We start from the raw sequence: 14,834 nt of genomic DNA on the forward strand, positions 1-14,834 counted from the left end.
TAGGTCATAGTAGGACAACAATTATCACAAATAAACGAAAAGTATTACAGTGTGCTACAGTGTCCGATGTGATCTTTTTACCACCATTTTTCGGATTTAAACACAGCCGAAGGGAGAGTCTGCATGGAGCATGGTGCAGCAGCACTCTTGGAGTTGGGGTCATGGGCCCTGGTTTTGTAGTGCAAGCAAAGCATGTCAAGAGGGCCTTTCACTGTTTCTCGAACGGGGAGCTCTACCTGTCGCCTCTTTTTCAATACTAGTTTCCTTTTGGGATGTCTGTTTGTCTGCCCATGGACACATCTTGATCTTGGCCTGTCTGTCTCAACTCTGAAGCACATGGTACTATTCCATCAGAGTTCAGAAATGAACAATGCGGTTTTAGATTCAGCGAAGCACCTTCATACATGACTTGGAGCTTGCAATCAGGTGAATACGGCAAAGATGGTGCCCATTCTAGTTAACTTTGCATAGATGCTTCGCTCAACATGTTCAGATTTGTGGTCACCATGAATCAGAATTCAGAAGTGGGTCCATTTTGCATGTCAGTTACGCATCATGGTGTCATGGGTGTGCTAACCCTATGTTAGTAACTTAGTATAGTAGTAACTTGTGGTTTAAGCTACAAGTACGGTACGGTGTCGGGCGTGACCTTAATTTGTTAAGAACCTGATATGATCACGGCAGAGTGCTTGCTGTCTAAGATAATCGCATGGGCCATCCATGTCTGAATAAACAGTATTGAGAGTCTCAGAAACATTGTGCCGGAGGTTTTCTGGACTTGTGACACTGGAACTTCAGAACCATTCATGGACAGTTTCATCTCTTGCAATCGAACCCAATTGAACTTACTCGATTAGTCAGAGGTTTTATTGAATCATATCCTAGAGATTCAGTTGTTGTTGTTTGTTGTTGTATACCCTAGAGATTCAGTTCAAAGGAAACCTAACTAATGATGGGCTTTCAATGATGGACTTTTAGGTTTTCCAGGAGTGGCTTGCTAGAGATTCAGCTTTCAGAAACATTTTGACTGGAGATCCATTTTCAGGTTGTAGGGGCCGTCTTCAGATCACATGAATTGCTAAAAACAAAAAAAAAGATATCTAAATGTGATTTTCAGAAGAAAAAACCGTTACAAAGGAGATACAGAATTTTTCTTTTGGCAAAACCATGTTCCTGAATGCTCAAAGCTGTCAGTCAGTACAGAGAGATGCAAGGCCGTTTAGCGTCAGCGACGACCCATGAAGAAAGTCCCAAGTTCAGGTCTAGCAGATGCAGACTTTATGCGCTTTATTGCATCGTGCATAATACTTTTTGTTTCCCTTCTGGTCTTTCCAAAAAAAAAGTGAGATGTGCTCGTGCAAGAAAGGGTGCAAAATACGCTTGGGAGTTCTCGAGAAAGTGTAATCTGCAACACTCGAGAAAGTACATTCTTCTTGGTAATAGTTTGACAATATTTCAATGCTCTCGAGGAAAGCATGCACAACGTTCATGTGATGGCCAATGACGGAATGATGTTGTTGCCAAGAACAATGTTCTTCAGGTCATGTTCATAGAATCTGGCAATCATCAAACAATTCAATGGGCAATAGATGAAAACGCAAACTTCATGTCACGTGGCCAAAGAGTGGGCGTGCTCTCAAACCAAAGCATGAACTGCAATCCAACCAATTGTGATGGTATCATTTCCAGTGAATGGATGAGTGTATGCAGAGGAAACAAAGCTAGATTCAGATGAGGTGCTCACATGTCCTACATTAGGGTTTATTGTCATCTAACATACACATAGCCAGCGATTATTCTGTGCTGCGGATGATGATGCAGGACAGCAGGTTATGAACTCCAATCCCAAATCTCCAACTCCAAGCAACAAACAATGGGCTGATATGCTACAAAGGCTTTCTGAAGAACTGACTGAGCTATCCATGAGGACACAATGCTACTAGAATTGTACACAAAGGTGAATAAACTTAGAGGAACAAACCAAACTGCAAAACCTGTCTGACTCGTCTATGTTTTTCTATGGAATATGTCCTACCACAACCAACCGACACCATCCTTGCTGTTGCCCGCTAGCACTTGCTGTACAGATCTGTTGCCACATCTAGCGTCAGGGGCTTAACTCTCTTCGGCTGTGAGTTCTCGAAGCCTCATTGGTGACTGTCTGCCTGATTAGCTGAAGATGCACCGTTGGGAGAGGGAGGGGTTGACGGTTGGCCACTCTTGTGGGGCGCGACTCCGTTTTGTTTCTCTTTGTGACTCGAGTCAGAGTTCTCTTCCTTGTCATCTGGCTTTGAATTGAGAAACCTGCCTCCAGCTCCCCTGGCCCTTTTCAAGGCATGCTGATGACGTGACTCATGGAGATAGGGCTGCGCAGCACAGATGTATCGAGTTAGAAACATGGAGCTTCAGGGTCAAAAGGAAAAAAAGGCATTTTATTACCCAAAAAAAGGAAATAACATTTCAAGTTGTTTTTTGTTTCAGAACAAAATAAACAGTAAGAAACACGTGTAAGCAACTTGCAGTGAGATCATCTGTTGGGGGAACTTGATAGGATTCTCAGAATTGATAACCAGGTTTATCTCAGCCTTTCAGTTTTGGAAACAATCATGATACTAACAAATTAAATTTGCTCCTGCTTAAAAGGTAAGTTTCAGATGAAAACGGAAGGCAGCAATTCAACCTTTCTTCCATACTCTATTGCAACTTTGTGAATGGGTGGCATCCAATTTGTATTCCTAAATCCTTTACTGTTTTATGATAAACAACACCCATGAGGGCATTATAAAACATGGTATGTTGAAATTTCTGATATCATAGAAGATTGAAATCGAAATAACGTTCACCAGTAGTTTATAGTACAACGTGAGGCAGACGATCTTCAAGTAGAAGTAGGGAAGGTAGATTGGAGAAATTTGCTTGATTATTTGCTCTAGCATGATGGACAGAAAAGCTAATTAAAAATTGCAGTTCATATCGCATGGCAGAAGAGAAGATGGTAATAAAGATTTACCTTACGGCCCTTGACAAGCTTCCTTTCTGATTCAGCTTTAGCCCGAGATTGGCGTCGCCTTAAAATGGCATTGTATTGTTTTGCATTTACATACACAGGCTCTTCAATTGCATCAGTAGGCAAAGGTAAGCCAGTCGGATGCATTCCGACCAACGGTGGATGCATCTGAAAAATCATCAATTTTATTAACTCCAGAAGATCAGTTTAAATGGAGGATGTTAATAGCATATAGAAAGGTCCAAGACAATGCAATGATTCTTATCCGATTGACTGTGAATTAGATTATACAATACTAGCAGCATTGGTTATTGACCAATCCTCTCGAGGCAAGCAAGCAATTACTTTGTACTACCTCTGACTACCACCATGGGTGGCTTGAGGATTGGGCATAAGAATTAAGGAGTCAAATTAAATGAGCTTAGTGCCATTCAATCATTTACAAATTAAGTAAAGGATAAAAAAATGAGATTAGGCTCGAACCCAATTCCATTACCCACGAATAACATAGATACAAGAGCTTGTATGAGTTGGGACAGGTAAATCATAAATGTTCCACAATGTGGACAGAATCTAACATTTGTGAAGGATATATTAGATTACAATACTTTGTGTTTGCTAACAGAGAGTAAATTCATAAAAGCTTACCATTGGCTGTCCACCGTAAGCCGCATATAGGCTTCCATAGTATGGATCAATATTTGGGTAGGCATATTGACCCTGCCAGACACAAAATATGAAATTATCCAACACAGTTCACATGAATCTTGATGAAAATTTGTAACAACAAGGCAATCAAAAGGACAAAAAATAGTAACTGCAACATATTTATTCCAGTGAAGGTCTAAGAAAATGCCAAAACTATAGCAGCAACTATTAGATTAAAATAACTAACTACAGAACATTCAAAGAAAGAAAAGAATGTACGAGCAAAACACACATGAGGTAACAATTTAGACTAAGTAGGATACTGATACATTAAGGAAAAATTGGTACCACCCAGGTGTGCAAAATTTTCAAATGAAGAAGCTTTGATATTTTAACAGTTGAATCTGATAGACAACAATTTCCTAGCATCAAAAGGTCTGAACAAAAAGGGGAATATTTTTTGTTTCACTTCAACAAGGAAATGGTGTATTATATTGTCCTCGACACTTTATTGGAGTTTTGATCTTGGTACAATCTGTTATATTACTTTTGAAGTAGTTTTTGAAACAGGTAAGACGATTCAATACTGCATATTGTATTTTCTTAAACGTCTCACTATGACAAAAACCTCAACCTTTTCTTAGACATAACTCAAAGGAGAAGACCGACTGATAAGAACCCAGTAGCACTACTACTTATCAGCAAGTGAAAAGTGGAAAGGAACAAAATCTGGTACCATTGCATGAGCCATGTCATGAGGGGCATAGGGAGTCACATAATCAGCTGATGGTGTGCCCACTGTTGGTTGACTATCTGAACTAGTAACTGGGGCTTCTTGCTGGTCCTCAGGTTCAGCTTGCTTCTGCTGTTGATGTTGATCCTCAGCTCTGTGGTCACCTGCCCAGGAAGGTACACAGAAAATGAGAAAAGCACGGGCGACTTTGATTTCCTTATGTGTTGAAAAATGACATAGCCGACACTGCATGTACCATCATTTGTCATGTATTAACAAGTAACAACAGTACAATATAACATTTTATATGGTAAAATTGATATATATGGGGTGCAGAAGGCACTGATCCAATTTCCACCAGCTGATACAAACTACATAAAATTCCCTACTTCCTTCACAGAAAACTGCTTATGTTGTTTAGAAAGCTCAATCGTAGTGAGAATGCATTACATCCTGATTCTAATTCAGTAACCTCAGCTGTCAGGTCATAAATTACTTTTCTTTCAGTCACATAGAATGGAAGGTTTCCTCAAATAAAAGGGAAATAATGAATGATGGTCTGTTGCCGATTAATTGGTGGCACAAATGCAACTTTTGCTTGCATAATCTATATTTGCAACACGTGTATAATGAATGGGTCTCCTCAGTAATTCACATCACACAAAAATGTGGCATGCGTTCCACAAATAGTACACCACAACTAAAGTTCCAGATCAAAACACAGCAGCGCATTAGACTACAGTGTTACTGTAAAACAGCATGACACAACATTGGATGGACCAAGCATACCTGAAACACTATGAACAACTGAAGTCATGATTCCTTTCTTTGCAAGGCAAAGCACAAAACAATCAGGATCAAGACAGAGCAAAGGCAGACTAACTGGCACTGTTCATGCGATATCTTTAGCTTGTCATGGATGAAGCACACAAAAACTTTCCTGAAACCAAGCACAAAGCTCATTAGCACTTCGTGGATAAAGCACACCAAAAAAAATTCTAAATGCAAGTTTAAAGCATATCCAGAGAGGCAGAAACTTCACGTGGTATTTTTTTGGATAAAAACGAGCTTTTAAGAAGACCATGGAACAGGCGTCATTTATCATTGATCCCAACCATCGAAACAGGTACTAAACCTCATCACAGCAGGGAATTGACCGGGAATAATTCAAACACATGCATGTCAGAAATACTCCAAGTGTGTCATATATCATTGATCCCAACCATAGAAACATGTATTAAACCTCATTGCAGCAGGGAATTGACCGGGAATAATTCAAAAGCATGCATGTCAGAATTACTCCAAGTGCCCTATATAGTACCAAGGCAGAGCAATCTTTACAAAAGGTCCGGGTATCTGTATCCGTGGCTAATTTCCAAACAGCAATACACGGTACTATACAACCACCTGCCACCAGAGTTGACAGGCTGGTGCAGTTGCCTAGAAAATTTAGGGCTAGTTCGCAAATGAGTGAATTGCCCTCGGTTCCTGTGCCAATTTGAACTAGCTGTCTCATACGAAATTCCTGCGTTCCAAACAGGAGCCAATAGATGCCCAGTAAGTGACAAACCACAAGAATTCCCAAACGGGCGCGAGGAACGGGGGTGATAAACCACAAGAACCCCTTCAATTTCCGCAGCACAAACCGCTCCGCACCACGGGCCGGACTGGCCTCGCGCCGGCGGCGCCCCGCGGCGAATTAGAAGAGCCTACTCGAATTACGCGCGGATTGGATAGGTAGGGCACAACGCAGCCCGCAAAATCCACAGGAAACCGGACGAGGAGGGCGAATTGCCCGGACTGGACCGCGCACGGAGCCTGCGGAAACCGAGCGAGGCGTGATTGCGGGTTGCTCACCGACGCGAGGAGGAGAACGGCCGACCCGCAGCCGGGTTGGATGGATCTCACGCCCGCACCGGACCGGACGCGCGGCGCCGCGGGCCTGGGGAGGAGGAGGAGGCGGAGGGCCCGTCGGATGGCGGCAGCGCGCGGCCGGCGGCAAGGCGACGGGGCCGGGAGGGTTTGGGCCTCAAATTTGAGAGCAGGGGTCGGAGGCGGCTGTGGTGGTGGTGGGGCGCGACCGGCATCACCCCGGACGCATCGCAGCCACAACCTCCTGGGCAATTTGACTTATTTTAATCGCTTTTTATTTGATTAATTAATTACCACAAGGTAGACTTCTTTTTTACTTTATTATCCACTTTTTTTATTATCACGAGGTAGACTCTTTTTTACTTTACATTTTTTTTTAAAAAAAAATTAACCTTGCGCACACGCGTTAGAAACAAAACCATATCATGAGGTGGCGTGAAGGGACAGTTGAATTTGGTAGCACTCCACCAATGCATGCTTCTAGAATTACTGAAAAAATTACATGCACGTCAAGTATCACCTAACTTAGTTGATTGTATCCTTACAATTTTTTTTTATTTTTACCAATGTAGTAAACAAGTATTGTCTAATAGATATGTGATGTGCGTTCCAAACCATGCACGTGGTCGCGTGATCGACGGGCATGAAAGGGAGAACCTCGACGGGCACGTGATCGCGGCCGTCGGTTTCGCGGTGGCGGCGGACGGCCACCGGGCGCTCCACGCCGCCCGCGGCGGGCCCCGCGGCCAGGCGTGACGTGTGGCCGCGGGGAGGAGGCGTCCCGATCGCCACCCAGTCTCCTCCAGACTTAAACAAATCGGTGGGAATCGGTCAAACCGGTCCGGTCCGGATTCGATTTGGACCATACCAAATCAGTCTAAATTCAAATTTAAATTTAAAAATAAAAAAATTAATTTTTTTAAAATACTTCAAGGTGCGATGAATCAATGGTGTCAAATTTTCTTAAAAATTCGTCCATTTAGTATAGTTTGCAGGCATATGAAGTTAAATCAAAAAAGAAAAAGAAAAAATGGGCCGGCCCATTAAAACCCACCGCATATGGGGGCCGGTAAACCGGTCAAACCAGAAAACTATTTTTAAACCAACGAATTTTTTGGTTAAAATACCGGTAACCGGTAACCTGTCAAACCGGTCGGTATACCGGTCGGAACCGGTTACACATGTGCTTTTAAATTTAGATTTGAATTTAACTAATTTTCATCGATTTCCAATCAAATTAGTCCGGTAAACCACTACTGAAGAGCGGCGGTTTGACCGGACCGGTCGATTTTATAAACCCTGGTCTCCTCCCCCTCCGCCGCCGTCGCGGCTCGTCGTCTTCCTCCGAGATGGCTTTGCTGATGCCAACCGACTGGGCCTAATGGGGGGAACGTGTCATGGCCGGCGGTTAGGCTTAACCACGCGGCTGACAGCGACACCGCCCGCGACGCATCGGGCCCACGAGAAAACTGGACCGCAAGTAAGCCTATCTATCGGCCCACTCCTTCGCCGTGGGTCGGTAGCCCCGGCCCTATATGTGGCTTGGGCTATTTATAGCACCCGGCCCATTCTTCCATCAACAAGATCGGCCCATTCAGAAAGTGAATTAGCGGAGAAGGTTCATTTCATTTCGGATTTCTAGGCCACTCGGAAGCACTGGTTACTGAAGCCCAGGAAGAGATTGAAAAAAGAAATTCCTTCAGAACGATGTGAAAATCACCAGAACCAATCTTCATAGGGACACAGGATATGTACAAATTTTAAATTCAAATTCAAGCTCTGACCTTATTAAGCTAGTACATTTCTTTTGTACACGGCACGATTACTCATAATAACGTAACCAAAAAAATGAGAGACAAATTCATCCAATGCCACCACGCCCCCATTCAGCTCACTCGTACAGTAGCTAACGACAGGTGCCGGCGGCGGCGGCGCCGGCCTTGCGCGCGCCTTCCTCCACCCGGGCGGCGTCGGCCTCGGCGGCGAGCGCCTTGGCCGTGTCGTAGGACGCGTGCAGCCCGAAGAGGAAGTAGTAGGCGAGCAGCGCCGCCGTCCAGACCCCGAACCGCACGAACGACGCGGCGTCGATGGACCCGAGCAGGAAGATGTTGATGAAGATGGACGCCGCCGGCAGCCACGGCACCAGCGGCACCCCCCACGTCTTGGGCGCGCGCGCCTTGGGCACGCCGCACTGCAGGAACAGCGTCGCGGCGAGCCACGCGGCGACCGTCGCCGCGTACGGGACCCACCCGCCGCCGCCCGCGCTCGTCATGCCCCAGTACGCCGAGGTGGCCACCGACGACGCCATGATGACGGCCAGGCACGCCGCGAACTTGTTCCGGTCGGCGGCGGACGTCTCGCCGGCCCCGTAGTAGCGGCGGACCAGGAGGGCCACGGCGACGAGCATGAAGATGAAGAGCGTGGAGATGGAGAGCAGGTTGGAGAGGATGCCGAGGTCGGTGAAGAGGGCGATGACGGCGGTGGCGACCGCCATGGCGACGGTGGCGTTGACGGGGGTGCCGAGCCTGGGGTGCACCTGCGCGAGGCCCGGCGGCACCATGTGCGTCCGCGCGATGTGGGTCAGGTACCTGGCCTGGCCGACGGCGCTGACGAGGAGCACGGTGGTCATGCCCTTGAGCGCGCCGAAGGCGACGATGTACTTGGCCCAGTCCATGCCGGCGGCGGTGAAGGCGACGCTGAAGGGCGCGTCGGGGTCGATCTCCGAGTAGGGCTGCATCAGGCAGAGCACGAGGGCGAGCACGCAGTAGACGGCGGTGGTGAGCGTCATGGCGCCGACGAGCCCGATGGGGATGTCCCGGGCGGGGTTCCGCGTCTCCTCCGCCATGGTGCTGACGGCGTCGAAGCCGATGTAGGCGAAGAAGAGCACGGCGGAGGCCGCGAAGATGCCACGCGCGCCGAAGGGCGCGAAGTGGGCGGTGAGGTTGGCGGCCTTGGCGCGCGTCAGCCCCGCCACGACGATGAAGGCGATGACGGCGAGGTGCACGATGGAGAGCACGTAGTTGAAGCGGGAGGAGCCCTTGGTGCTCAGCACGGCGAAGAGGCAGATGAGCAGGACCACGGCGACGGCGATGGGGTCGAGGCGCGAGTAGTCCTCCGAGAGGGCGGGCGCGTGGACGCGGAAGTCGTTGGGGTGGTGGTCCAGCAGCGTCGCGAAGTAGGACGTCCACGACCGCGCCACCGCCGCGCCGCCGATGCAGTACTCGAGGAGGATGTTGCCCGCCGCGATGAACGCCATGAAGTCGCCCAGCTCCACGCGGAGGTACGCGAACGACCCGCCTGCATTGCATTTGCATATCGATGGATGAATGATTCAAACTTTTAGATTGATCTCGTCATCTCCGATCGATGAACGCAGCACGAATGCGCAAGTACGTGATAAGTGATGAGATAGATCGAGAGAGACTGTCATCATGGTGGATCGGATGTGCATGTGAAAAATGATCGACGACGTACCTGCGACGGGGATCTCGACGGCGAACTCGGTGTAGCAGAAGACGGAGAGCATGGCGGAGACGCCGGAGACGGCGTAGGAGACGACGACGGCGGGGCCGGCGGCCTCCTTGGCCTCCTGCCCGGTGAGCACGAAGATCCCCGCTCCGATGACGGCGCCGATGCCGAACCAGATGAGGTCCCACCACGTGAGCGTGCGCTTCATGTCGGCGCCGCTCCGGCCGCGCACCTCGTTCACCTCCGCCGAGTCCAGCGACCGCGCCGTGGCGCGGTCCCGCAGCCGGGGCCCCGTCTCCAGCAGCGCGCGCCCGTACGCCGACCAGCTCCGGAACGACTCCTCCGGGAACAGCCCCCCGCCGCCGCCGCCCGCCGCCGCCATTGTGACCTGGCCTGGCCTGGCCCGGGGGGTTAGGTTGATCGATCGATCGGAGGAGAGGGGGGCTTTGCGGGGACGGTGGGGAGACGCGCCCGCAGCGCAGCGCATATATAGTGGAGGCGCGTGTGCCCTAGCTAGGTGACGGTGATCCCGGCCGGGAGGGAGCCACCCGTCGCGAACAAGATTCCGTTGCGGCGGCGGGCCGAGGTGGCAGGCGGCCGCTCGTAACAAGATTCTGCCGCGGATCAGCGGACGGGAGAATCTGTTGCTGGCGAGAGACCGCTTCCAAGGGCATGGAGAATCTCAACATGGGCCGGGATCCGGCCCGGCCCAACGATTCCGGCTTCTGAGGCCTGGCCCATTATCGTAGCCCGCAGCCGCCGTGGCGCCGGCGCCGCGCACTCGCTCCGGCGCGGCCTCCGCGCCCACCACCACCCCGCCCAGCGCCTCGCCTCCCCACAGGTACCCCCCTCTCGGCGCCCATGCCGATGCCTGTGTCTAGGAGCCCCACCACCAGCGCCTCGTTGTAGTCCGCGCCCACCGGCGAACTCCGGCCACGCCAGCACCGGGACGCCCGCCGCCGCCGCCTCGGTCACCGCTGGGAAGCCCCTTTCTGCTGCTGCGGCCATCGCTGCCCTCGATACTCCTCAACGTCGTGCCGTCGGAGCCGCACAAGTGGGACCTCCGGCCCTTCTCCGCCGCCCTCGCATCTACGCCCGAGTCTCCCAGGTGAGTTGTACTTCCTTACTGAGAAGGTTGATTAAAGCTGCTATTTTTGCTTGTTTAGTGTGAACTGTATATATGTAGCATTGCTGGGAGTTATTGGTGCCGATAGACTTGTTTTCAGAAGTTCAATTTTAGTTACTGGTCTACGAATTGGTTTGATTCCTTCATTGTTAGTTAAGCCTGGGATTTAGATATTCTATTGGGAGAGTAATCTACCTCGGACAGGAAGTTCATCTTTCTATTTGGATTTGCAAATGTGCTTTATTGTATGGCCGGGATTGCTTACAGACGACGGCAAGACCAAGCACAAGGAGTAATTAGCTTGTGGGTTCGTACACGCAGAGTATCTGAAGAAATCAAAGGACAACAAAGAAAAGAGGTATGCTGCCTTCTTTCAGTTCCTTTTTCCTTAGTAGCCCAGCATTATTCCAATCTTTGTGCTCGGGGAAAAGTTAGCCTTGTAATGTCATTTAGGCTTGTTGCAGTGAATACTGAATAGTTCATTGGCTGTGAAGGCTGAAGTAAATGTCTCATGACTGAAAAAGGAAGTGAATCTTTGTGCTAGTTGCAGGCTGAACCTAAAGTTCAGAGATTCAGAGATTGGTATGTTTTTCTCCTGCGAACATGAACTGGCATAGGAAATATGCCGTGTAGAACTGCTGATGATATGAATTCTGCATGAATGCATTAATTATGACTATGAGTATCTAGGGCAGCTGGAAAACAAACAAGTTAAACTAATGATGCTCCTTCTGAACGTGCTAGGTTTTCAGGTGCTGATTCCAAAAGATTTAATTACACTCTCTTGAATCCAGTACATTGCTAGATCAATCAGGCCAGACAATGATGCTCCTTGATGTTTCAATCGTCTTCATACAGAATTCACCATTTCAACTCCTATAGCTACAGAGATAAAGAATTTAGTTGACTCTTTCCCATGCTAGTTTTGATGAAGTTGTCGGCTAAATTCTTGTAATAATGGCCCATTACAAAGAAAATTTCACAGAACTAGGCTGGAAGGCCCCCAGAGGTCAGCCGTTTCCTTTGTATGGGCCCACTACGAAGAAGAGATTTCACAGAAAAAAGCCCAGCCGTCTTCTTTCCCGTCCGCGTCGCCTTCTCAAACAGAGTCACGGAGCTTGGAGGCGACGGTAATGGCGACGGCGGAGAAGAAGAGGCCCCGGATCAGCAGCGGAGCGGGGAGGAGGCCAAGTAGAAAGGAGGTCCATCTCTTTTCTCTCCCCCAAATCCTTCTCTCATTAGTCGGGATGCAATCACTCAGCTCCTTTTTCCCTGCCTATTCGATTGTCTGTTCCTACCCATTGATGCATAGTTGCGCTTGCTATGGGCACGGGCAATCTACTAGTGAAAATTTGGTGTATGTTCCTAAACTTTATTTGTTACCTTATACCAAGGTCCAAGGGGCCTTGCCAGATTTTATCCGGGTGCTAGACTTCACACCCAATGTTAGATAAAGCCCAAGAAATCTGGAAATTGCCTGGATTCCTACGCAGGATAAATTTGCTGCATGAGATCAATTGGTCATTGTGTGGAATGGACGTGCTGGATCAACTTTTAACACAACAATTAACCCTGGTGTTGTCCTGCTGAACTTGTGTGTCGTCACATTCATCATTCAGTGTTGTTTCTTCGCACTGACAGCACAATAAGCACTTGATGATGCTTGGTGTCATAATCAGCTTTTGAAGAGAACTACTAGATGTATAGGGAGTTTGGGGCTCACAAAGGTAATTCTATGCTCTTGGCTAGGTATTGGAGAGGAAGAAGGCAATCGATGAACTTGTAAGGAAAGCTATAGCTGTGAAGGACCATCTAGCGCAATTCCCTGCCTTCCATAAATTTCAAAGAAATGGTAATTACATTGTTCTTGTTTACCATAATAAAAGGAAATTTGGAACTGTAGAAGTACCAATGTCAAGGTATGACTTAGAACACCTATCTTTTTCAGGTAGTCAGTAAAACAAAATTGAATGCAAAATTTGTCCATTGCTTTTCAGTCAGTTATGCTCTGTTATTCTAGGGCCGAGATATCAAACTCATTTTCCTGGATCTATCCTGATCTATAGGCCTTTCAGTCTACTTGGAGTCTGGACGTGGGGATAAACTTACACTACCAATGAGGAAGTACATCCAAAATCTTCTAAAGGTTATATGCATTTGCTTTCACTGTATTATGTTCTTAGTGCAGCATTTTTCAAATTTTCTTTTACATGTTCCTAGTCTGGATGTAATTCTAGCAAATAAATTTAGGTTAACATGGAGGAACCCTATGGACCAGAATGGCCTTCAGAAGAGAAAATTAAGCGCCAAGAAATGGTGGCCCCAGAAGCGCGATATATCTTTATCAAGCAATATTCAAATGGGTTCACTACTGAATGTTCCATGAATCAAGGTGCAGGGGTGGAACATAACCACACACCATGTAATGAAGGTCGCTTGGTTGGTTTTGTACACTATAGGTTTGTTTTGGAAGACGAGCTGCCTGTTGTCTATGTGTATGAGCTACAAATGGAGACTTCTGCCCAGGGCAAGGCTGGGAAAGTTTATGATGCAGTTAATTGAACAGATAGCTTGCAAGGTAATATGGTCAATTCGTAGTCCTAGCTATTTATTATCCCAATATTCTGGATATGATTCATGATTGTCAGTTGCATGTTTTAGTTCAATAGCTGTCCTGAGTCCTGACATTCCACCACATGTATGCAGAACCAAATGGGAGCTGTGATGCTAACAGTTCAGAAAGCTAATACTCAAGCTATGGCTTTCTATACTAAGTTGAGGTGAGATTATATATTGTACATTAAGTTGTATTTGTACCTTCCGGTTGCCAAATCTTGTGGGCACCACTTCACTTTTAGTCTCATTCTTTCTCCTGTCCAGATATGTAATATCCAGTACCTCACCATCACGAGTGGATCCTCAGGCATGAGTACCACTTTACCTATAACTTATTTTTTTTCTTATAACCATAAAAAAAATTGCGACTCTTATGGTGGTTACATGGATCTCTTCATTTTTCACAGATAGGACTTGAAAAAAGCTATGAGATATTGTGCAAGACATTTGATTGGGAAGCTAAGTCTAAATTAGAGGTATGCAGCATACTCATTACATATGGCATAAGTTTGTCACTACTGTTGCATAAGATTTTCCAAATCTGATACTTATTCACCACTAGTTGGCACTACATTAACTGGCTGTACTAGTATCTGCTCTATGTCATTTCTCTAGAACTGCTGATTGTCATTTCGGCAAACGTTTGCAGGATGGCAACGAAGAACTCTGGAGTCAAAATTCTTAGGATGGGCATGGCCACACCGCCACAGTCCCCATAGCATGATCTGTAGCTAAGCCACAAGTTTACATGACATATTGTCATGCGGCCCTGTTACTGCAATTAAAATTCAGTGTGGCACACTTGGCCGAGTTCACAATTTCCATCCTATGTGTCGGTATCTTGTTATTAGTGAATTGCAACTCTGCTCAACTTGCTGTAAGCTTGTAATAGTTACGATGAATATATACGATTATAATTACATTTGAGGTGTGAGTATATCATTTTTCTTATAAAAAAACTCTATTATATCCTGATGGCATCAGGAACTTGAAAGACCCGTGCACCGGAGGGGCTTCTTGTTGCTCTCGCCCTCCTGCGTCATCCCGCAGTCGACAGTTTGTCTCACAGATACTTCACTGTCATATCCTGATGTCTGATCATACTTCTGTCTGCTGATCCTAGCTGATCACGCATGCAGACAGTGTAGCACGAGCATGCAGACAGCCTGATCACGCATGCATAGGGTGGGTGACATTGACGGCAGAAAAGCCGTAACGCAAATTCGCTCCCAAGGGGAGTCGAACTCAGGACCTGAGGAGTGCCGCTGGGTTCCCCTAACTAACTCAACTAGTGGCCCTTTGGCGCCTGGTGACGTACTAGTGTGTAATCCTGTAGATTGCCATTGCCAACTGAGCAAGGAACC

The 14,834-nt window shown here is 47.4% G+C and overlaps 2 protein-coding genes, 1 long non-coding RNA gene and 1 pseudogene across 3 annotated transcripts; 2 read left to right on the forward strand and 2 right to left on the reverse strand.

Annotated features, from left to right (window-relative positions):
• Positions 1 to 1,654: 1,654 nt before the first annotated feature.
• Positions 1,655 to 6,493, reverse strand: LOC120666921 (nuclear transcription factor Y subunit A-7-like). Its single transcript, XM_039946913.1, has 6 exons — positions 6,246 to 6,493; positions 5,178 to 5,328; positions 4,392 to 4,552; positions 3,656 to 3,727; positions 3,011 to 3,175; positions 1,655 to 2,366 (listed from the first exon to the last, which is right to left on the reverse strand). The coding sequence occupies exons 2-6, from the start codon at positions 5,203 to 5,205 to the stop codon at positions 2,148 to 2,150; spliced, it is 645 nt and encodes a 214-aa protein (XP_039802847.1). The 5' UTR covers positions 5,206 to 5,328; positions 6,246 to 6,493; the 3' UTR covers positions 1,655 to 2,147.
• A 1,567-nt stretch (positions 6,494 to 8,060) lies between these two features.
• On the reverse strand, positions 8,061 to 10,167 carry LOC120663883 (cationic amino acid transporter 1-like). The gene is made up of 2 exons (XM_039942826.1): positions 9,735 to 10,167; positions 8,061 to 9,557 (listed from the first exon to the last, which is right to left on the reverse strand). The coding sequence occupies exons 1-2, from the start codon at positions 10,108 to 10,110 to the stop codon at positions 8,167 to 8,169; spliced, it is 1,767 nt and encodes a 588-aa protein (XP_039798760.1). The 5' UTR covers positions 10,111 to 10,167; the 3' UTR covers positions 8,061 to 8,166.
• Positions 10,168 to 10,504: 337 nt separating this feature from the next.
• Positions 10,505 to 11,744, forward strand: LOC120666923. Its single transcript, XR_005671943.1, has 4 exons — positions 10,505 to 10,836; positions 11,122 to 11,212; positions 11,319 to 11,436; positions 11,599 to 11,744. It is a non-coding gene; the product is annotated as an uncharacterized LOC120666923 (long non-coding RNA).
• An 83-nt stretch (positions 11,745 to 11,827) lies between these two features.
• LOC120666922 lies at positions 11,828 to 14,429 on the forward strand (annotated as a pseudogene).
• The last annotated feature ends 405 nt before the right edge of the window (positions 14,430 to 14,834 follow it).

Source organism: Panicum virgatum, chromosome 3N (assembly GCF_016808335.1).
Source record: "Panicum virgatum strain AP13 chromosome 3N, P.virgatum_v5, whole genome shotgun sequence".
Taxonomy (NCBI): Eukaryota; Viridiplantae; Streptophyta; class Magnoliopsida; order Poales; family Poaceae; genus Panicum; species Panicum virgatum.

Coding starts and splice junctions, on each gene's coding strand:
- LOC120666921 (XM_039946913.1), bottom strand. CDS start 5,205: ATGACTTCAGTTGTTCATAGTGTTTCAG. Junction 4,553..5,177: donor AGTTGTTCATAGTGTTTCAG/GTATGCTTGGTC, acceptor CTTCCTGGGCAG/GTGACCACAGAGCTGAGGAT. Junction 3,728..4,391: donor ATGACATGGCTCATGCAATG/GTACCAGATTTT, acceptor TGTGTCTGGCAG/GGTCAATATGCCTACCCAAA.
- LOC120663883 (XM_039942826.1), bottom strand. CDS start 10,110: ATGGCGGCGGCGGGCGGCGGCGGCGGGGGGCTGTTCCCGGAGGAGTCG. Junction 9,558..9,734: donor CGTCGAGATCCCCGTCGCAG/GTACGTCGTCGA, acceptor AATGCAATGCAG/GCGGGTCGTTCGCGTACCTC.